The sequence below is a fragment of the Macrobrachium nipponense genome, chromosome 43 (assembly GCF_015104395.2).
Source record: "Macrobrachium nipponense isolate FS-2020 chromosome 43, ASM1510439v2, whole genome shotgun sequence".
NCBI lineage: Eukaryota > Metazoa > Arthropoda > Malacostraca > Decapoda > Palaemonidae > Macrobrachium > Macrobrachium nipponense.
Genome location: NC_061104.1, coordinates 14,660,875 through 14,683,830, shown reverse-complemented (window position 1 = coordinate 14,683,830; position 22,956 = coordinate 14,660,875). Strand labels below are relative to the sequence as shown.

General features: G+C 35.6%; 1 protein-coding gene across 1 annotated transcript in view; it reads right to left on the bottom strand.

Annotated features, from left to right (window-relative positions):
- Positions 1-397: 397 nt before the first annotated feature.
- LOC135213794 (calphotin-like) overlaps positions 398-22,956 on the bottom strand; it is a 78,068-nt gene continuing 55,509 nt past the window's right edge. The window contains exon 11 of the mRNA XM_064247922.1: positions 398-560. Within this exon, the coding sequence (XP_064103992.1) occupies positions 398-560 (163 nt within the window). The remainder of the gene's footprint in view (positions 561-22,956) is intronic.

Here is a 22,956-nt window from a genome sequence, read left to right as displayed (position 1 = left end):
AAGTCTCCTCCCCTCTCTACCCCCCAGAACAAAGAAGAGAATGATTCTGCACCGCTAAAGCACGTGCTAAAAGACTCCACTTCCGAAATTTTGACAAACCAATGACATTCGAAAAGATACTAGTTAAAAAAAAAAAAAAAAAAAGAAAGAAAGGGCCTCCACATTCTATTCGTAAATGGTTCGTGATACTATAGTACATTCACATCAACCGTGCATCTGATGTCTAGGTCAGTCTCTTACGACGCTTCTGATTGGCTGTTGAAAGCCAGTCACAGGGCTGGAAATTCTCAGTCTCTCGAGAGAGTTCACATAGGCAGGATGTATGTTCCACCTTTCCTGAGGGATACGTCTTTCAAAATCATCCCTCAGGAGAGGTGGAACATACACCTTGCCTATGTCAACTTTTGAGAGAAACTGAGAGTTTCCAGCCCTGTGACTGGCTTCTCAACAGCCAATCAGGAGCGCCGTAAGGGACTGGCCTTGACATCGAATGCAAGGTTGATGTGAATCTACCATAGCTGGAACGACGGACTCCAACAATCACGATATCCACAGAGTACCTGTGGGAACACAGTACCAAATTTGAGAAAAAGGAACACAAGTGACGTCAAGACGGAAGAGATGGGTTACTGCTTAGAACGGAACACCCATGGATGCTATATATCCAGACACGAGACGCAGTATGGATCTAATATTACTCCCTAGATTGTTTTGTTCGTACGGTGTTTTTACGTTGCATGGAACCAGTGGTTATTGGGCAACGGGACCGACGGCTTTACGCGGCTTCCGAACCACGTTGAGAGTGAACTTCTATCACCAGAAAATTACTCCCTAGAGTTGATGGGTAAGCCCTGTATAAGTCTGAAGGAGCTGCCCAGCATAATATGTCCTTCAAGCAGGTGATGGTAATCCCTTTTCAGACCACAATGCGGATGGAGCCTATGAGGTTTAATGACCAAACTATTAGCTACGATGTAGTTCACTGTAGTTCACTGTCGAAGCGAAAGCGTTTTAAACCAGCTGGTCAATCTTAACAAATTCAACGTCCAATGCTCTACAACTTCTTAAAGTTACAAATACCCTGATACTGGTAAATTAATTCAATTAAGCGACGAATTTTCCAAAAGGTAACCAAAAATCCAAATGACATGTACTTCATATTATAACTTTCTAATAAGATCATTGCTACATAAGGAAATGCAAGCATCATTTGGAATTCTCTCTCTCTCTCTCTCTCTCTCTCTCTCTCTCTCTCCTCTCTCTCTCTCTCTCTCATCTCGTTCTTAAACAGGGTAATTTTTTCATCAGTGAACCCTAGAATGCTGTTGGAATACAGCTGTTATAATAAATACAATAAACTTGAGTAACAAACAACCACACAGCAAACAAAAGCGACCAGGAATTAAAACGCCGCTTTCAACACTTGTTTCTGTGACGGGATCGACTCGAATAAAATAAATTGAGTTAGAGCAACATAAAATATGGAGCCGCTTTTGATAAAATACTGTAATTAAATTCGCTTCAATATTTTCCGCGTTTTACGCGTGAGCCGTTTCAGCTTGATCCTACGGGTGGCATAACCTCTTTTTTTTCTACTTTCATATTTCCTTTCCTTTTTCTTTAATTTCCTAATTTTCTCACTTCCTTCTTTTTTCATTTATTACTTTTTTTTCTACCATTCATACTCTGAAAATAAATAGAAAAATCTCGGCGGGACTTTTTCTTGCTGGGAAAGAGTTCTTTTTTTCGACTGATGAGAGAGAGAGAGAGAGAGAGAGAGAGAGAGAGAGAGAGAGAGAGAGAGAGAGAGAATGTTTATTAAGATGTACTGAGGAAGAGGAAGAGAGTGAAACTGATTTTTAAACAAAAAGAAGAGAGAGAGAGAGAGAGAGAGATATGAGAGAGAGACGAGAATGTTTATTAGATATACTGAGGAAGAGGAAGAGTGAAACTGATTTTTTAAACAAAAATAAGAAGAAGAAGAAGAAGAAGAAGAAGAGAGAGAGAGAGAGAGAGAGAGAGAGAGAGAGAGAGAGAGAGAGAGAGAGAATGTTTATTAAGATGTACTGAGGAAGACGGAAGAGGAGAGTGAAATTTTGAAAAGAAGAAAAGAAAGAAGAAGAAGAAGAAGAAGAAAAAAGAAGAAGAAGAGGAGAGGAGAGAGAGAGAGGAGAGAAGAGAATGTTTATTAAGACCTACTTGAGGAGAGGAAGAGAGGTTTTAACTGAATTTTTAAAACAAAAATGAAGAAGAATAAGAAGAAGAAGAGAGAGAGAAAGAAGAGAGAGAGAGAGAGAGAGAGAGGAGAGAGAGAGAGAATGGTTTAATTAAGATTGACTGAGGAAGAGGAAGGTGAGAAGTAGAGAGAAGAGAGAAGAGAAGAAGAAGAGAAGAAGAAAAGAAGAAGAGAAGAGAGAGAGGAGAGGAGAAGAGAGAATGTTTATTAAGATCTACTGATAGGAAGAGGAAAGAGAGTGAACTGATTTTTAAAACAAAAATAAGAAGAAGAAGAAGAAGAAGAAAGAAGAAGAAGAGAGAGAGAGAGAGAGAGAGAGATAGAAAATGTTTATTTGTACTGAGGGAGAGAAAAGAGTGAAATTGATTTCAAGCAAAAATGAGAGAGAGAGAGAGAGAGAGAGAGAGAAAAGTGTTTATTAAGATGTGTAGGGGAGAGGAAAAGAGTGAAATTGATTTTCAAGCAAAAAGGAGAGAGAGAGAGAGAGAGAGAGAGAGAGAGAGAGAGAGAGAGGAAAAATCCCGCGAGATTCACAATTGGATACAAAAGTTTCCCAATAATGTCCAGACGCCCTTATATACATCACCGACTACGCACTACGAAGCTTTTCATTTAAACTTTGACGCTTTTTACCAACTCTGCTTTGCGCTTCACCGTTTATTACGGAAATTTGCATATTCCCAGATTAAAACTCAATCGTTACCCGCCCCTCTCCCCCTCTCTCTCGTTTTTATTCGTGCTCCTCTCCTTTTTCCATCCATTATGTGTTGCTTGCTTGCTCTCTCTCTCTCTCTCTCTCTCTCGTTTTTTAGATTTTAATTGTCATGGTAGCCTTGTTCTTTCTATGGTCATTTTTTTTTTCTCTCGCTCCTCTCTCTCTCGTTTTTAATCATACTTCTCTCCTTTTCCATCCATTATTTATTGCTCTCTCTCTCTCTCTCTCTCTCTCTCTCTCTCTCTCTCTCTCTCTCTCTCTCTCTCGTTTTTAATCATACTTTTCTCCTTTTTCCATTCATTATTTATTATCTATTGCTCTCTCTCTCTCTCTCTCTCGTTTGTATGCTTACTTCTCTCCTTTTTACATCCATTATTTATTGCTCTCTCTCTCTCTCTCTCTCTCATGGGTCGCAAAGACTGCCAGAAGTTATAAAATCATTACAAAAAAAGGAAGCCGAAAGAGGCAAAACTTGAAGAAAGGTCTCCACCTGTCTACTATGGACAACTGTAGACAAAAAGTAATTTGCAAGTATTAACAATTCTATCACATCACGATAAAAAGTTCATCAGACTTCTGGGAACAAGAAAGAATTTAGAGAATCTCCGGAGCAAATAGTTCATCAGACTTCTGGGAATACGAAAGAACTCAAAGAGTTCCTGGAGCAATAGTTCATCAGACTTCTGGGAACAAGAAAGAAATTAGAGAATCTCCGGAGCAAAAAGTTCATCAGACTTCTGGGAATACGAAAGAACTCAAAGAATTCCTGGAGCAAATAGTTCATCAGACTTCTGGGAACAACAAAGAAATTAGAGAATTCCAAATAGCTCATCAGACTTCTGGGAACACGAAAGAAACCAAAGAATTCCAAATAGATTATCAGACTTCTGGGAACACGAAAGAAATCAAGGAATTCCAAATAGATCATCGGACTTCTGGGAACACGAAAGAACTCAAAGAATTCCCGGAGCAAATATTTCATCAGGCTTCTGTGAACACGGAAGAAATAAAAAAATTCCAAATAGATCATCAGACTTCTGGGAACACGAAAGAACTCAAATAATTCCAAATAGATCATCAGACTTCTGGGAACACGAAAGAAATAAAAGAATTCCCGGAATACATAAATCAGCCGAAAGAACAAAGGAGAGATCGAAATGAAGGTCCTTGGATTCACAACCCTCATCTAGGATGCTAGAATGAGATTCATGTTCACGTTCCTAGGATGTTTACGAGAACACAGAAGAAAGAAGAATAATTCCGGAACATATGAAATGCAATGATGCCAATTTTAGATAAATAAACATATGCATTCTTTAACTATTTCTAAACTGCCTTGAAACAATTTATAACTGGTTTTGTTTTCATGCTGTTCAAATATCTAATTCATCGACGTCTCTCTCAATGGGGTCAGCTTGAACTGGTCGCGTTTGGTTTAATTTTTTTTTATTTGATGCTTGTTTGTATTTCTCGTTTTAAAGGGACCCAAATACAGTCAGTTATTCTCGCTTAAATACATATGATTAGTTTTAAGGGTCACTGGACGCGGATAATGACTTGCATGGGAAACGAAGAAAATTTTTTCTTTCAATACATCGTTATCAACACCTGAATATAACACTGATCCCTAAGCCTATATAAGGAATACACAGTCAAAAATTGTTTTTCTATCTTGTGTGTATATATATATAATATTATATATATATATATATATAACTATATATATATATAGTATATCTATATTATTACTAAAATGTATATAATATATTAATTATATATATAATATATATATATATATATATATATATATATATATATATAAATATACATATATCGATAGATGGATATATATATATATATATATATATATATATATATATATATATATACACTACATATATATAAATCTAGCTCTTGAAAAGAGATGTCTTTTTGCAAAAGCCGACTTGTGATAATGGAAGAATCTGAGGTTATCATCATATCAATTTCGGCAAAATAAAATACCTTTAAAATATTGGCCAGCGTCAAAATTCAGCTTAACGTAAGATTGCTCTCTTCATATATCCTTTTCGAATTTAAATTTGTTTTTTGTTTTTATCAGGGCTGCTTTAAAAAGAAAAACGTTCGTAATGATGATTTATATTTTTATAAAAACCTTCGTAATGATGAGCGATTTATAATTTTTTTTTTTAGATTTGAAACCATTACCAAAATGTTCATAATTACGAAGCAGTCACAAACAGCATATTTCGTCAAGAAATTATCAAAACGCTCTGCAAGAATCCCCTAAATTCCCCCCAATTTGTGAGCCAGGTCAACTTTTCAGGCGATAATAGGTCATAAGTTAAAGAATGACCCTTTTCACGTTCAATCTGTTCCCAAATTCTTGCACATGTATAGTGGTTAGCGTCGTGGTATGCCACTCAAATGTCGCCGGTTCGCGTCTCCCCAGGGCGATGAAAATATCACTGGCTCTGTATCATGATCAGTTACTGCTGCAGTGTGGGGTCTGCAGTGGGAGACTGAAACCAACATTCTTTGGAAGCTTGAGTTTCAAGTCAATGGCCCCTTTGGTGTGCTTGTTCCGTGTGAATAGGCTTCATCTACTAATAATTAATAAATAAGTTTGATAGATTCTAGGCAAATGTTCTCAAGCACAGAGAAAAAAAGGCGCTAAAAATAAAAATAAAAATTTCTCTTCGTTTAAGGGAGTGATGATCATCGACTAATTGTAGTTCAAAAGGTCATAAGGGGTCACAGGTAAAAATCAAATGTTCCTAGATCAAATTCATCTTTTTGAATGCCATACTACATGTCTCCAAGGAGGGATTTGATACGAAAACATAATTCCATCAGTAGTTTCTGTAAAGGAGAAAAAAACTTCACTATCAAAAAACCTAAGAAAAGAAGACCCAACAATACGAAAGAGATTCATATAATGATCCAAGAAATGGCCTTCGTTTTCCTAAAATATTTTGCAGAGTGATACATGGAACGTTCAAAGAATTCCAAACCAATAATGTAATAGTTTGTTTTGTTTGTGTGGTGTTTTTACGTTGCGTGGAACCAGTGGTCATTCAGCTACGGGACCAACGGCTTGACGCGACTTCCGAACCACGTCAAGAGTGAACTTCTATCCCCAGAAATACACATCTCCCACACCTCAATGGAATGCCCGAGATTCGAGCTCACGGCCACCGAGGTAGTACGCCAACACCATACCGACCACGCCATTGAGGCGCTCCTCTGTAGCAGAATAGTGACACGAGCACGTTTCCTGGTATAATTAATTTTTTTTTTTTTTTTTTTTTTTTTTTTTACGGTGATGTCCAACGAGCAAACACATACGCGAGTTAATTTTAACAAACCATATGGGGTTGTCTGTGCGAATTGAGGACTTGAGGCTGAAGGACAAAGAAAGAGAGAGCTCTTGTGACTCTCCCTCAAGATAAGAATTGGATTTACTGTGATGATGAAATCACAATTTCTACCTCAACTCTTAGTATTACTCAATTTACCGACAGCATCATTCTGTTCATGATGCAAGAGAGAGTCAAAGGTCAACCTGAAAATATAAAAAACAGAAATAGAAATAAAAGTAACGAAAATAACAGAATTCATATGGAAATAATAATAAAATAAAAAAAAATTAGAAAAAATTAAATGAAATAAATCTTGCATAAAAATGAACATCATAAAAATATTTCTTCTTCTTTCGTAAATATTATTCTTATTATAAACTTCGCCTACTTCAATTGTTAGTATTGCTCAATTTACCAACAGCATCATTCTGTTCACGATGCAAGATACGGTCAAAGGTCAACCTGAAAATATCAAAGACAGAAATAGAAATAAAAGTAAAAAAAAAAACAAAAAAATCATACGAAATTAAGAATAATAAAATAAAAAAATTAGAAAAATAAAGTGAAATAAAACTTGCATAAAAATAAAAATCATAAAAATATTTCTTCTTTTGTAAATATTATTTTAAGCTTCGCGTGCACGATTCCACCAATAATATACGAGCATAACAATGTCTTTATAAACTTACAGTGACTACACCGGTAAATAAATTAAATAAATCCCGGTACAGACAATGTGCATTTAGGAGCACATGAATATATGCCTGTAATAATGAATACAATAACTATTCCTGATCACAAAACATAACTCCCTGTTAAAACTAAGCGGAAATTAGAAATGAGAACGGTATTCCGTAAACAGGTCTGCGCTTAAGGGAAAATATTAAAAGATCATGAGGATTTTCCCTGAAGTGTCATTATTAACTGGCACATCTGCCGTTCCCTTAATTAATCAGTTTACGAGTGCAAAAGCACCTCGAGGTTTCTTCATTTCACCTTCAATCCGGGTTCAAGGTCTTTTGGTAACTGGTGTATCAAAAAGCGTGTGGAAACGGAGAAGGTATTGTGGTTATTACACACACATACAAACATAATACTCGTGTATGTATATATATATATATATATATGTGTGTGTGTGTGTTTATTTATATTTATGTATTTATATGTATATGAACACGTTTATATCTATGTATATATGTATGTATGTATATGTATAATTACTCATTCATATCTGTATCTGTATACACACATAAACAAACACACACATATTATATATATGTGTATGTGTTTGTGTATGTATACAGGCACAGATATGAACGTGTAACTATACATATACATACATACATATACACATACATATAAACGTGTTCATATGCATACATAAACATACATAAATATATATATAAACACACACACACACACACGTAACCTTCCAGTGCCACGGCAGGTGAGACAATATCAGCAGGGAGGACGACAACCACCAACGAGGAGATATCACCCGGGGGAGGGGAAACGGGTGTTGACAGGTGGGCCACGAGGGGAGATTTTGCGAGGGGATTTTGGAAGCAGCTCTTCCTTTCGAATAGCTCCGGAAGAGGAGCGATGCACAAACACATACACATATATATAGTATGTGTGTGTTTGTGTATGTGTGTATACAGATACAGATATGAACGAGTAATTATGGGAGAGTGGAAAAAAGCTGTGTGGATGACAAAATGGAAAAAAGCTGTGGATGTGGGACTGGATGAAAGAATGGAAAAAAAGCTGTGGAAGAGAGACCGAAAAAAGCTGTGGATGAGATACGAGAATGAAAAAAGCTGTGGATGAGGGAAACTGGATGAAAGATTGGAGGAAAGCTGCGGATGAGGGAATGAAATAGCTGTGGAAATGGATAAGCTGTGGATGAGGGAATGGAAAAGTTGTGGATGAAAGAATTAAAACAGCTGTGGATGAGAGAATGGAAAAAAGCTATGAGGATGACTGAATGGATATGCTATGAATGAGAGAATGGAAAAGCTGTGGATGAAAGAATGAAAAAAGCTGTGGATAGATTGAAAAAAAGCTGTGTGGAAATAAAAAGAGAATGGAAAAAAAAGTTGTGGATGAAAGTCATGAAAAGCCTGTGATGAGAGGGTGGAAAAAAAAGCTGTGGATGAAAAAAAAGACAATCGTAGCTGTGGATGAGACAATAAAAAAAAGAAAAACAAGCTGATGACAATGGAAAAAAAAGCTGTGGATTGAAAAAAAGACAACGGTAAAAAAGCTGGTGATGAGACAAATGAAAAAAAAAAGCTGTGGATAGACAATGAAAAAAAAAAAGCTGGATGAGACAATGAAAAAAAAAAAACTTTTGTGGATTGAGACAATGGAAAAAAAACTGTGGACTGAGACAAATGTAAAAAACTAAAAAAAAAACAAAGCTGTGGATGAGAAAAAAAACAATGGAAAAAAAAGCTGTGGATGAAAAAAAAGACAATGGTATAACAAAAAAAAACAGCTTGTGGGATGAGAAAAAAAACATGAAAAAAAAAAGGCTGTGGATGAGACAAAAATTTAGAAAAAACGCTGTGGATGAGACAATGGAAAAAGCGTGGGGATGGAGACAATGAAAAAAAAAAGCTGTGGATGAGACCAATGAAAAAAAAAATAAAGCTGTGGGCTGAGACAAGTTGGAAAAATAAAGCTGTGGATGAACCAATGAAAAAAAAAAGATTGTGGAGAGAACAATGGAAAATACAGGCTGTGGATGAGACAAATGAAAAAAAAAAAAGCTGTGTGGAAATGAGACCTTGGAAAAAAAAAATAAAAAAAGCTGTGGAATGAGACAATGAAAAAAAAAAAGCTGTGGATGAGGACAATGAAAAAAAACTGTTGAATGAGTGAAAAAACCACATGAAAAAAAAAAAGCTGGTGGATTGAAGAAACAATGAAAAAAAAAAACTGTGGATGAGACAATGAAAAAAAAAAAAAAACTTGGTGGATGCAGACACTGAAAAAAAAAGCTGTGGTGAACAATGAAATAAAAAAAAACAAAACTGTGGATGAGACAATGAAAAAAAAAGCTGGTGGATGGGACAAATGCAAAAAAAAAAAGCTTTGGAATGAAAAAAAACAATTAAAAAAAAAAAGCTGTGGCTTAGACAAAATGAAAAAAAAGCTTGTGGATGAGACAATGGAAAAAAAAAAAGCTGGTGGGATGAGACAATGGAAAAAAAAATAAACTGTGGATAGACCATTGAAAGAAAAAAAAAAAAAGCTGTGGATGAGACCAATGGAAAAAACAAAAGCTGGTGGATGAAGACAATGGAAAAAAAAAAAAAGCTGTGGGATGACGACAAGGGAAAAAAGCTGTGGAAAAAAAAATGGACAATGGAAAAAAAAAAAAAGCTGGTGGATGGTATACAATGAAAAGAAAAGGCTGTGGAATGAAGAAATAAAAAAAAGCTGTGGAAAAATGAGACAATGAAAAAAAAGCTGTGGATAGACATGAAAAAAAGCTTGGAATGGAAAAAAAAAGACAATGAAAAAAGCTGGTGGATGAGACAATGGAAAAAAGCTGTGGATGAGACAATGAAATAAAAGGCTGTGGCTGAAGACAGAAAAAAAGCTGTGGATGAGACAAGAAAAAAAAAAGCTGGTGGAAAAAATGAGAACCTTTGAAAAAAAAGCTGTGGGATAACAATGGAAAAAGGCTGTGGAATGGAAAAAAAAAACACTGAAAAAAAAAGCTGTGGATGAGACAATGAAAAAAACAGGCTGTGGTTGAGACAATGGAAAAAAAGCTGCTGGTGGATGAGACAATGGAAAAAAAAAAAGCTGTGTGAAAAAAGACAATGAAAAAAACTGGTGATTAGACAATGGAAAACAAGCTGTGAAAAAAAAATGAGACAATGCCAAAAAATCTGTGGATAGACAATGGATAAAAAGCCTGTGGAATGAAAAAAAAAGACATGGAAAAAAAAAGGCTTGGATGAGCCAATGAAAAAAAAGCTGTGAATGGAAAAAAAAGACAGTGAAAAAAAAAGCTGGTGGATGAGACATGGGAAAAGCTGTGGAAAAAAAATGAGCAATGAAAAAAAAGCTGGTGGATGGACTGAAAAAAAAGCTGTGAATGAAAAAAGACAATGACAAAAAGCTGGTGATGATACAGATGGAAAAAAGCCTGTGGAATTGGGAAAAAAAAGACCCAATTGAAAAAAAAAGCTGGTGGATGAGACATTGAAAAAAAGCTGTGGAATGAGACAAAAATGGAAAAAAGCTGTTGGAATGAGTACAATGGAAAAAAAAAGCTGTGAATGGATACAATGAAAAAAAAGCTGGTGGATGAGACAATGGAAAAAAAAAAGCTTTGGGATGGAGACCAATTGCAAAAAAAAGCTGTGGAATGGAAAAAAAAAGACAATGGAAAAAAAAAGCTGGTGGATGAGACAATGAAAAAAAACGCTGTGGATGAGACAATGGAAAAAGCAAAATGTGATGAGACAATGGTAAAAAAAGCTGTGGATGAAGGACAAATGAAAAAAAAGCTGTGGATGAGAACAATGGAAAAAAAAGCTTGTGGATGAGACAATGAAAAAAGGCTGTGGATGATGAAAAAAAAACAATGAAAAAAAGCCTGTGGTATGAGACAATGGATAAAAAAAAGCTGTGGAAAAAAATGAACAATGGAAAAAAGCTGGTGGATGAGACAATGAAAAAAAAGCTGTGGATGAGACAATGGAAAAAAAAGCTGTGGAATGAGAAACAATTGGAAAAAAAAGCTGTGAAATGAGACATGGAAAAAAAAAGCTGTAATGAGACAATGGGAAAAAAAAAGCGTGTGGATGGAGACAATTGGAAAAAAAGCCTGTGGAAAAATGAGACAATGGAAAAAAAATCTGGTGGATGAGACCAAATGAAAAAAAAACAAAAGCTTGTGGATGGAGACAGATGAAAAAAAAAAAGCTTGGTGAAAAAAATGAGACCATTGAAAAAAAGCTGGTGGATGAGACAATGGAAAAAAAAGCTGGGAATGAGACATGAGAAAAAAAAGCTGGTGATGAGACAATGGAAAAAAAACAAAAAGCTGTGGATGAGACAATGGGAATAAAAACTGTGAATTGAAGACAATGAAAAAAAAAAGCTGTGGATGAGACAATGAAAAAAAAGCTGTGGGATTGAGAACAATGTAAAAAAAAAAGCTGTGGAATGAGACACTGAAAAAAAATCTGGTGGATGAGACCAATGGAAAAAAAAAGCTGTGGATGAGACAATGAAAAAAACGCTGTGGATGAGAAACAATGGAAAAAAAAAAAGCTGTGGCGAGACAATGAAAAAAAAGCTGTGGATGAGACTAATAAAAAAAAAGGCTGTGGAAAAAAAATGGATACAATGAAAAAAGCTGTGGATGAAGACAATGAAAAAAAAAAGCCTGTGGATGCGACAATTGGAAAAAAAAGCTGTGAATAGGAAAAAAAAACAATGAAAAAAAAAAAGCTGTGGATGAGACAATGGAAAAAAAGCTGTGGATGAGACAATGAAAAAAAAAAGCTTTGGATTATACAGGCCAAAAAGCTGTGGATGAGACAAATGAAAAAAAAGCTGTGGAAAATTGAGACAAATGAAAAAAAGCGGTGATGGAGACAATGGAAAAAAGGCTGTGATGATACAATTTGAAAAAAAAAGCTGTGGATGATACAATTAAAAAAAAAGTCTGTGGGATGAACAAGGAAAAAATCTTGTGGAAAAAATGAACAATGAAAAAAGCTGTGGATTTGAGAAACAATGAAAAAAAAAGCTGTGTATGAGACAATTGGAAAGAAAGCTGTGGATGGAGACAATGGGAAAAAAACAAAAAAAATGCTGTGGATGAGACAATGGAAAAAAAACTGTGATGAGACAACTGAAAAAAAGCTTGTGGAATGAGACCAAGGGAAAAAAAAGCTTGAATGGAGACCATTGAAATAAAAACCTGTGATGAGACAATGGAAAAAAAAAGCTTGTGGATGAGACAATGGAAAAAAATCTGTTGGATTGAGACAATGAAAAAAAAAGCTGTGGGATGAGACAATGAAAAAAAAGCTGTGGATGAGACAATGGAAAAAAAGCTGTGGATGAGACAATGGAAAAAAAGCTGTGGATGAGACAATGGAAAAAAAGCTGTGGATGAGACAATGGAAAAAAAAAAAAAGCTGTGGATGAGACAATGAAAAAAAAAGCTTGGATGAACAATGAAAAAAAGCTGTGGATGAGAACAATGAAAAAAAAGCTGTGGATGAGACAATGAAATAAAAACTGTGATGAACAATGAAAAAAAAGCTTGTGGAGGAGACAATGGAAATAAAACTGTGGATGAGACAATTGGAAAAAAAGCTGTGGATGATACAATGAAATAAAAACTGTGGAGAGACAATGAAAAAAAAGCTGTGGATGAGACATGGAAAAAAAGCTGTGATGAGACATGGAAAAAAAAAGCTGTGGATGAAGACAATGAAAAAAAGCTGTGTATGATACAAATGGAAAAAAAGCTGTGGATGAGACAATGACAAAAAAGCTTGGATGAACAAATGAAAAAAAGCTGTGGATGAGACAATGGAAAAAGCTGTGATGAGACAATAAAAAAAAACTGTGGATGAGACAATGAAAAAAGCTGTGGATGAACATGCAAAAAAGCTGTGATGCGACATGGAAAAAAGCTGTGGATGAGACAATGGATATAACAACTGTGGATGAGACAATGAAAAAAAGCTGTGGATGAGACATGGAAAAAAAGCTTGGATGAGACATGGAAAGAAAAAGCTGTGGATGAAGCAGATGAAAAAAACAGCTGTGGATGAGACAATGGAAAAAAAAGCTGTGTATGCGACATGAAAAAAAAAAAAGCTGTGGATGAGACAATGAAAAAAAAAGCTGTGGTATGAGACAAGTGAAGAAAAAAAACTGTGATGAGACACGAAAAAAAAAAGCTGTGATGAGACATGGAAAAAAAAGCTGTGGATGAGACAATGGAAAAAAGCTGTGGATGAGACAATGAAAAAAGCTGTGGATGAGACAATGGAAAAAAAAAGCTGTGGATGAGACAATGGAAAAAAAAGCTGTGGATGAGGACAATGAAAAAAAGGCTTTGTGGAATGAGACAATGAAAAAAAAAAAGGGGGCTGTGATGAACATGAAAAAGAGCTGTGGATTGAGACAATGAAAAAAAAAGCTGTGGGGATGAGACAATTGAAAGAAACAAGCTGTGGATATACATGAAAAAAAAGCTGTGGATGAGACAATGAAAAAAAACTGTGGATGAGACAATGAAAAAAAAAAGCTGTGGATGAGAACAATGAAAAAAAGCTGTGAATGAGACATGAAAAAAATCTGTGGATGAGACAATGGAAAAAAAAGCTGTGGATGAGACAATGAAAAAAAAAGCTGTGGATGAGACAATGGAAAAAAAAGCTGTGGATGAGACAATGAAAAAAAAAGCTGTGGATGAGACAATGAAAAAAAAGCTGTGGATGAGACAATGGAAAAAAAAGCTGTGGAGAGCCATGAAAAAAAAGCTGTGGATGAGACAATTGAAAAAAAAAAAGCTGTGGATGAGAGCAATGAAAAAAAAGCTGTGGATTTAACAATGAAAAAAAAGCTGTGGTATGAGACAATGAAAAAAACTGTGGATGAGACCAATGGAAAAAAAGCTGTGGATGAGACAATGAAAAAAAGCTGTGGATGAGACAATGAAAAAAAGCTGTGGATGATACAATGGAAAAAAAGCTGTGATGATGACAATGAAAAAAAGCTGTGGATGAGACAAGTAATGAAAAAAAAAAACTGTGGATGAGACGTGGAAAAAAGCTGTGATTAGACATGGACAAAAAAAGGGGAGCTGTGGATGAGACAATGGAAAAAAAAGCTGTGGATGAGACAATGGAAAAAAAAAGCTGTGGATGAGACAATGAAAAAAAGCTGTGGATGAGACAATGAAAAAAAAAGCTGTGGATGAGACAGCAGGGGAAACATAAAACTGTTGTATGAGACAATGAAAAAAAAGCTGTGGATGAGGACAATGACAACAAAAAAAAGCTGTGAATGAATAAAATGTAAAAAAGAGCTGTGGATGAGACAATGAAAAAAAGCTGTGGATTGAGACAATGAAAAAAAAAAAAGCTGTGGATGGAGACAATGGAAAAACAGCTGTGGATGAGACAATGAAAAAAAGCTGTGGATGAGTGCAATGGAAAAAAAGGCTGTGCTGAGACAATGAAAAAAAAGCTGTGGATGAGCAATGGAAACAAAAAAGCTGTGGATAGACACATGAAAAAAAGCTGTGGATGAGAAATGAAAAAAAAGCTGTGGATGAGACAATGGAAAAAAAGCTGTGGATGAGACAATGGAAAAAAAAGCTGTGGATGAGACAATGAAAAAAAAAGCTGTGGATGAGACATGAAAAAAGCTTGGAGGAGACAATGGAAAAAATCTGTGGAATGCGACAATGAAAAAAAAGCTGTGGATGAGACATGAAAAAAAAGCTGTGGATGAACAATGACAAAAAGCTGTGGATGAGACCAATGAAAAAAGCTGTGGATGAGACAATGAAAAAAAAAACTGTGATGAGACAAGGAAAAAAAGCTGTGGATGAGACAATGAAAAAAAAAGCTGGGGATGAGACAATGGAAAAAAAAGCTGTGGATGAGACAATGAAAAAAAAGCTGTGGATGAGACAATGAAAAAAAAAAGCTGTGGATGAGACAATGGAAAAAAGCTGTGGATGGACACATGAAAAAAAAAGCTGTTGATGAGACCATGGAAAAAAAAGCTGTGGATGAACAATGAAAAAGAAGCTGGGTGAGACAGAAAAAAAGCTGTGGATGAGACAATGAAAAAAAAGCTGTTGGATGAGACAAGAAAAAAAAGAAAAAAACTGTGGATGAGAAATATGGAAAAAACAAGCTGTGGATAGACAACTGAAAAAAAAGCTGGTGGATGAGATGGAAAAAAAACTCTGGGTGGATGATAAATGAAAAAAATCTGTGATGAGAACAATGGACAAAAAGCTGGTGGAAAAAAAATGAGATAAAAAATGGGTAAAAAAAGCTGTGGATGAGACAATGGAAAAAAAAAGCTGTGGATGAGACAATGAAAAAAAAACTGTGGATGAGACAATGGAAAAAAAAGCTGTGGATGAGACAATGGAAAAAAAAAGCTGTGGATGACATGAAAAAAAAGACCTGGATGAGAAAAAAACAATGGAAAAAAGCTGTGATGAGACATGGAAAAAAAAAAAAGCTGTGGATGAGACAATGAAAAAAAAGCTGTGGATGAGATAATGGGGAAAAAAAAAGAGCTGTGGGGATGAGATTTAATGGAACAAAATCTTGGATTAGACAATGGAAAAAAACAAAGCCTGTGATGAGACAATGAAAAAAAGTCTGTGGATGAGACAATGGAAAAAAAAGCTGTTGGATGTATACAATGAAAAAAAAAAAGCTGTGAGATAAAAAAGACAATGAAAAAAAAGCTGTGGATAGACAATGAAAAAAAAGCTTGGATTGGAGAAAAAAAACAATGAAAAAAAAAGCTGTGGATGCAGACAGGAATGAAAAAAAGCTGTTGGATGAGAAAAAAAAACAATGAAAAAAAAGCTGGTGGATGAGATTAATGGAAAAAAAAGCTGTGGATGAGACAATGAAAAAAAAAGCTGTGGATGAGACAATGGAAAAAAGATGTGGAAAAAAAAGAGACAATGGAAAAAAAAGCTGGTTGGATGAGACAATGGAAAAAAAAGCTGTGGAGGAGACAATGAAAAAAAAACCAAAGCTGTGGATGAGACAATGAAAAAAAAGCTGTGTATGAGACAATGAAAAAATCTGTGGATGAAACAATGGAAAAAAAAAAGACTGTGGAATGAGAACAATGGAAAAAAAGAAAAAAGCTGTGGATGAGTACAATGAAAAATAAAAAGCTGTGGATTGAGAACAAATGGGAAAAAAAAAGCTGTGGATGCGACATGGAAAAAAAAGCTGTGGGAATGATACAAATGGAAAAAAAAAGCTGTGGATAGACAATGGAAAAAAAAGCTGTGGAATGGAGAAAACAATGAAAAAAAAGCTGTGGGATGAGACAATGGGAAAAAAAACAAAGCTGTGGATGGAGACAATGAAAAAAAGTCTGTGGGAATGGAAAAAAAACAAGGGAAAAAAAAAGCTGTTCGGATAGAGACCAATTGGAAAAAAAACTGCTGGAAAATGAATAATGGAAAAAGCTGTGGATGATACAATGGAAAAAAAACCTGTTGGATGAAGATACTGGAAAAAAAGGCTGTGGATGAGACAATGGAAAAAAAAGCTGTGAATGGAGATAATGGAAAAAACGCTGTGGAATGAGACAATGGAAAAAAAATCTGCTGGATGGAGATAATTTGGAAAAAAGCTGTGGAATGAAAAAAAAGACGAATGGAACAAAAAATTGTGGATGAGACGAATTGGAAAAAAAAGCTTGGATGGAGATAATGTAAAAAAAGCTGTGGCAATGGAAAAAAGACAATTTTTGGAAAAATAAGCTGTGATGAGACAATGAAAAAAAAAAAAGCTGGTGGTGAGACAATGGAAAAAAAAAAGACTGTGGAATGGAAAAAGATAATGGAAAAAAGCTGGGTGGATGAGACAATGGAAAAAAAAAGGCTGTTGGATTGGAGACCACTGGAAAAAAAAGCTGGGTGGATGAGTATAATGGAAAAAAAGCTTGAAGTGGAAAAGACAATTGGAAAAAAAGCTGTGGATGAGGGAACAAATGGAAATAAAAAAAGCTGTTGGATGAGACAATGGAAAAAAAAGCTGTTGAATGATATCAATGGAAAAAACTGTGGAATGAGACAATTGGAAAAAAGCCCTTGGATGAAAGGACCCTGGAAAAAAAAAGCTGTGGAATGAAAAAGCTGTTGGAAAAGCTGTGGATGAACAATTGGAAAAAAAAGGCTGTGGATGTGATAATGGAAAAAAAGCTTGAATGAGACAATGGAAAAAAAAGCTGTGGATTGAGACAATGGAAAAAAACAAGCCTGTGGATGAGATAAGTGGAAAAAAAGCTGGTGGAAATTGAACCAAAATGGAAAAAAAAGCTGTGGATGAGACAATGGAAAAAAAGCTGTGGAAAAAATGAGATAAATGAAAAAAGAGCTGTGGATGAAGACCAAATTGTAGAAAAAAATCTTGTGGATTGAGACAAATGAAAAAAGCTGGTGGAAAAAAATTGAGAAACCAATGGATAAAAAAAGCTGTGGATGCAAGATAATGGAAAAAAAAGCTGTGGATGAGACAATGGAAAAAAAAGCTGTGGATGAGACAATGAAAAAACACTGGTGGAAAAAATGAGACAATGGAAAAAAAAAGCTGTGGATGAGACAATTAAAAAAAAAGGCTGTGGAAAAAATGGCGACAATGGAAAAAAAGCGGTGGATGAACAATGAAAAAAAAAAACAAAAAACAGCTGTGGGATGAGACAATGGAAAAAAAACAAGCCTGTGGGGGAGACAATGAAAAAAAAAAGCTTGGGTGAGACAATGGAAAAAAAAGCCTGTGGGGAAGGATACAATGGAAAAAAAAGCTGTGGATGAGACAATGAAAAAAAAAGCTGTGGATGAGACAATGGAAAAAAAGCTGTGGATACAAAAAAAAGCGTGGGTGAGATAAACAAAATGAAAAAAAAAAGCTGTGTATTGAGACAATGAAAAAAAAAAAGCTGTGGATGAGACAATGGAAAAAAAAAAAAGCTGTGGATGAGACAATGAAAAAAAAAAAGCTGTGGATGAGACAATGAAAAAAAAAGCTGTGGATGAGACAATGAAAAAAAAGCTGGGATGAGACAATGAAAAAAACAAAAAAGCTGTGGATGAAGACAATGAAAAAAAAAAAGCTGATGAGACAATGAAAAAAAAAAAACAAAAAAAAAAAAAGCTTGTGGGATTAACAATGAAAAAAAAAATAAAAAAAAGCTGTGGATGAGACAATGAAAAAAAAAAAAAGCTGTGGATGAGACAATGAAAAAAAAAAAAGCTGTGATGAAACAATGAAAAAAAAAAAAGCTGATGAGAAAATGAAAAAAAAAAAGCTGTGGATGAGACATGAAAAAAAAAAAGCTGTGGAATGAGACAATGAAAAAAAAAAAGCTGTTGGATAGACAATAAAAAAAAAAAAAAAAGCTGTGATGAGACAGTGACAGCTGTGGATGAGACAATGGCAGCTGTGGATGAGACAATGAAAAAAAAGCTGTGGATGAGACAATGAAAAAAAAAGCTGTGGATGAGACAATGAAAAAAAGCTGTGGATGAGACAATGAAAAAAAAGCTGTGGATGAGACAATGAAAAAAAAAAGCTGTGGATGAGACAATGAAAAAAAAGCTGTGGATGAGACAATGAAAAAAAAGCTGTGGATGAGACAATGAAAAAAAAAAAAGCTGTGGATGAGACAATGAAAAAAAAGCTGTGGATGAGACAATGAAAAAAAAAAAGCTGTGGATGAGACAATGGAAAAAAAAAGCTGTGGATGAGACAATGGAAAAAAAAAGCTGTGGATGAGACAATGGAAAAAAAAAGCTGTGGATGAGACAATGGAAAAAAAAAAGCTGTGGGTATGAGGGACAATGAAAAAAAAAAAGCTGTGGATGAGACAATGAAAAAAAAAAAGCTGTGGATGAGACAATGAAAAAAAAGCTGTGGATGAGACAATGGAAAAAAAAGCTGTGGATGAGACAATGAAAAAAAACTGTGGATGAGACAATGAAAAAAAAAAAGCTGTGGTGGACAATGAAAAAAAAGCTGTGGATGAGACAATGAAAAAAAAAAGCTGTGGATGAGACAATGAAAAAAAAAGCTGTGGATGAGACAATGGAAAAAAAAAGCTGTGGATGAGACAATGGAAAAAAAAAGCTGTGGATGAGACATGAAAAAAAAAAAAGCTGTGGATGAGACAATGAAAAAAAACCGTGGATGAAAAATGAAAAAAAAAAAGCTGTGGATGAGACAATGGAAAAAAAAGCTGTGGATGAGACAATGGAAAAAAAGCTGATGTCAAAAGGAGGAAATCAGAGGAAAAACGAGGAAAGTTTTGATGATTTCATTTCTATGTCAAGTCCTGATATAAGAACTCGTTCGTAATATTGGCCAGCATCCTTTACTGTTTGTCATTGAATTTCGCAATTTGATGATGGCACACTGTGAAGTGTTTAATATCAGGTGAAATGCCTCTCTTCCATTGCGAAACCGTTTACGTTTCTTTTTCAATTTTTCCTTCTTATCTTTACGGTGAGTTAAGCTCGAATATCATAACGAATAATGTTATGAAGACTGGTAAAGGATTCTCGTACGGTTAAATAATAAAAAAAGGCTTATTCTTATGTTATTTTTTTCTTGAATAAATGATGATTAAGATAAAAAAACAGAAATGGGTTTATTACCATGCATAATCTGGAAAAAATGGGGTTTAATTACATATATTTGGAATAAATTGTGCTTAATAAAATCAAAATATTAAACACTACCGACTCTGGAATAAAATAAAAAAAAAATAATGTAAAGGTAAGGATCGGTCAAGTCTGCTCTCAAGACACGAATATATATATATATATATATATATATATATATATATATATATATATATATATATATATATATATATATATATATATATATATTACAATTTCAACACCATACTCATTGTGAGCACAAAAATTAAAGAGAGAGAGAGAGAGAGAGAGAGAGAGAGAGAGAGAGAGAGAGATGAGGGGGAGTAGAGTAAAAGGAGGGAATTACGACAAAGGGTTAACAAGAGCAATAAAAAGATTAAAAGTATTATAAACACAAAAATGACAAAGAACTATAATAAAAAGAGGTACTAATATCAATAATAAAAAAATATCAACAGTAACAAAATTTACTAACAAGGATTAAAAAAAAAAAAAAAAAAAAAAGGGCAGCTGAAAAAATAATTGAAGTCATTAGGATAAATTTCAATTTTCCAGGTCGGTCTCATTTCTGAGATGTTGTGCGATTGTTCTATGAAAAATGCTCACGAAACGTATTTATCAAAGCCGTAGATAATTTCTCCTTATTTTGCATAAAAAACCGCAAGAGATACACAAGGAGGTAACGAGGAGAGACTTGGAAGGAAATAAAGTAATATCTCTGTCCCTCTCTCTCTCTCTCTCTGTTTCTTTCGTCCTCCCTCTTTCTCCCTCTCTCCCTCCTCCTCCTCCTCCAACTCCTCCTACTACCAGGCCAGCCAGCCAAAAGAGGGAGGGCATTGCGGCCCCCAACTGTCAACTCGGCTTTCGTCAAAAAAGAGTAAAACAATATTGATTTTAAAATCCAACATTCGGGGGAATGCGGCGTCAATGCCATTGCATAAACAAATGGCCAGATTCCTTAGGCATGTCTCCTTGCTGCCGAAACTCAAAATGTTTATTCTTTTATTTTTTATTTTTTTATTTTTGGCCCGAGTTTTGCCAAACTTCGTTCGAAGCAGAAGAGAAGAAGAAGAAGAAGGGGAAGAAGACGATGATAATGATGATCGCAACGAAGAAAAAAATTCTCAACTCAAATGTTTATTTTTTTTCGCCCGAGTTTTGCCAGACTTCGTAGGAAGAAGAAGAAGACGGGGCTGCCGATGATAATGATGATGATGATGATCGCAAGCAGAGAGAAAAAATTCTCGCCCTCTTTGGAGTCACTGGAACCCGCATAATTTGCATCTCTTAATACGCAAACTTCTTGTATATAAACGAAATGTAATGAGCGAAGTTGCGCTTCTCCCGAGTTGTAAAGTTTTGGAATTTGCTCTTTCGGTGGGGAAGCGATGGAGGAATTATAGCTGGAATCACAGAGAGAGAGAGAGAGAGAGAGAAACACAGTGGGATGGGAAACCTGGATACGTGTGGCTCAGATGCTAGGTTGTATACAGAGAGAGAGAGAGAGAGAGAGAGAGAGATAGTAAACGCGGATACCAGGATACACGTCCTCTCAAGATAATAGGTTTGTAGAGAGAGAGAGAGAGAGAGAGAGAGAGATCAAAGAATTAAAGAGAAAGAGATAGTAAACCCCGATACCAGGATACACGTCTCTCAGATAATAGGTTGTAGAGAGAGAGAGAGAGATCAAAGAATTAAAGAGAGAGAGATAGTAAACCCGGATACCAGGATACTTGTCTCTCAGATAATAGAGAGAGAGAGAGAGAGAGAGAGAGAGAGAGAGAGAGACCTCTTTTCCACTTTTCCTCTCAGAAAGAAAATGCCTCTGGCATAGTCATCACCACCATCGTCATTACAATCGCCTGAAATCATAACGACTTTGACCCCCCCCCACCCCACCCCCCCCCCCCCCCCCCCCCCCCCCCCCCCCCCCCCCCCCCCCCCCCCCCCCCCCCCCCCCCCCCCCCCCCCCCCCCCCCCCCCCCCTCCCCACCCCACAAAACCCGGAGTTCCCGCACCGCAAGACCAGACGAATTAAACAGGCCTCCTTACACCCATCGTGCACTCGTAAAGAGAACGATAATTGCACGTATCAAAACTTGCGCTCAATTGCGCATCGAGGATCGTTAGCAAAATTGAGATTTCTTCCCCTGGAGAGCATTCTCTCTCTCTCTCTCTCTCTCTCTCTCTCTCTCTCCTCTCTCTAAGTTAGAATGCAGAGTAATGACCACTACCTTTTCAAAGATGTTGGGAAAAGCTTCATCTCTGGGAAGTGTTAAGACTCTCTCTCTCTCTCTCTCCTCGCACTTCAGATCCAGACGCGGCGATATTTCAAGGCGCGTTTTTATAAGAGGAAGAAACTTTGGCCCGAGATGTGATGGAGAGGGAATCTCCAGATTACTGTAACAGCTTATTCGACGCCCAAAAAAGAAGGAGAGAGAGAGAGAGAGAGAGAGAGAGAGAGAGAAGAGAGAGGGCATTTTGGTATATGAATTGGATAAATACAATCAACGATTGTATTTATAAATAAATAATTAAATAAATAAATAAATAAATAAATAAATAAATAAAAATGAATAAAAATAAGTAAAAAAATAAATATAAATAAAAGAATAAATAAAAATAGAGACAAATAAATAAGAATAACTTGCTCTTCAACATAATCCAATTGGTCAACAATAACCTGCGTGTAATTACAGTCGTAACACTTGAATTTAATACGCTGTTAAAACCAAGCAAGTCGTTAACACAGGAAGCTAAAGAGGAGAGAGAGAGAGAGAGAGGAGAGAGAGAGAGAGAGAGAGAGAGAGAGAGAGAGAGTAATCTTAGTTCTTAATCTGGGACAAAATGAGATTCGTAACACTTGATTATCTTCGATTGTAATCGACTGCTACCTAAACAAGAGCATATTCTGATGATCATAGTAAAATAATAATCCCCCGGTTTTGAAAACTGAATTTTTTTTTTTCCAAATTCTAGACTCTTAGACTTAACTGCGTCCACTGCCATTGGCACCAGATTCTGAAAAAGGACAATACGACTCGACCCAAATGGTCATTAAGGTCCTTTGCCTCTCAAACCAGATCTACAAAGTTGACTAGAACCCAACTTATCATCAAAAAGCAACCTGCGATGGAAGGGAGACACAAGAAACACAACTGAAGTAAAAGTCTTTTCACGGAAAAGCGAGAATTGGCCTAATTATCATTGGCTT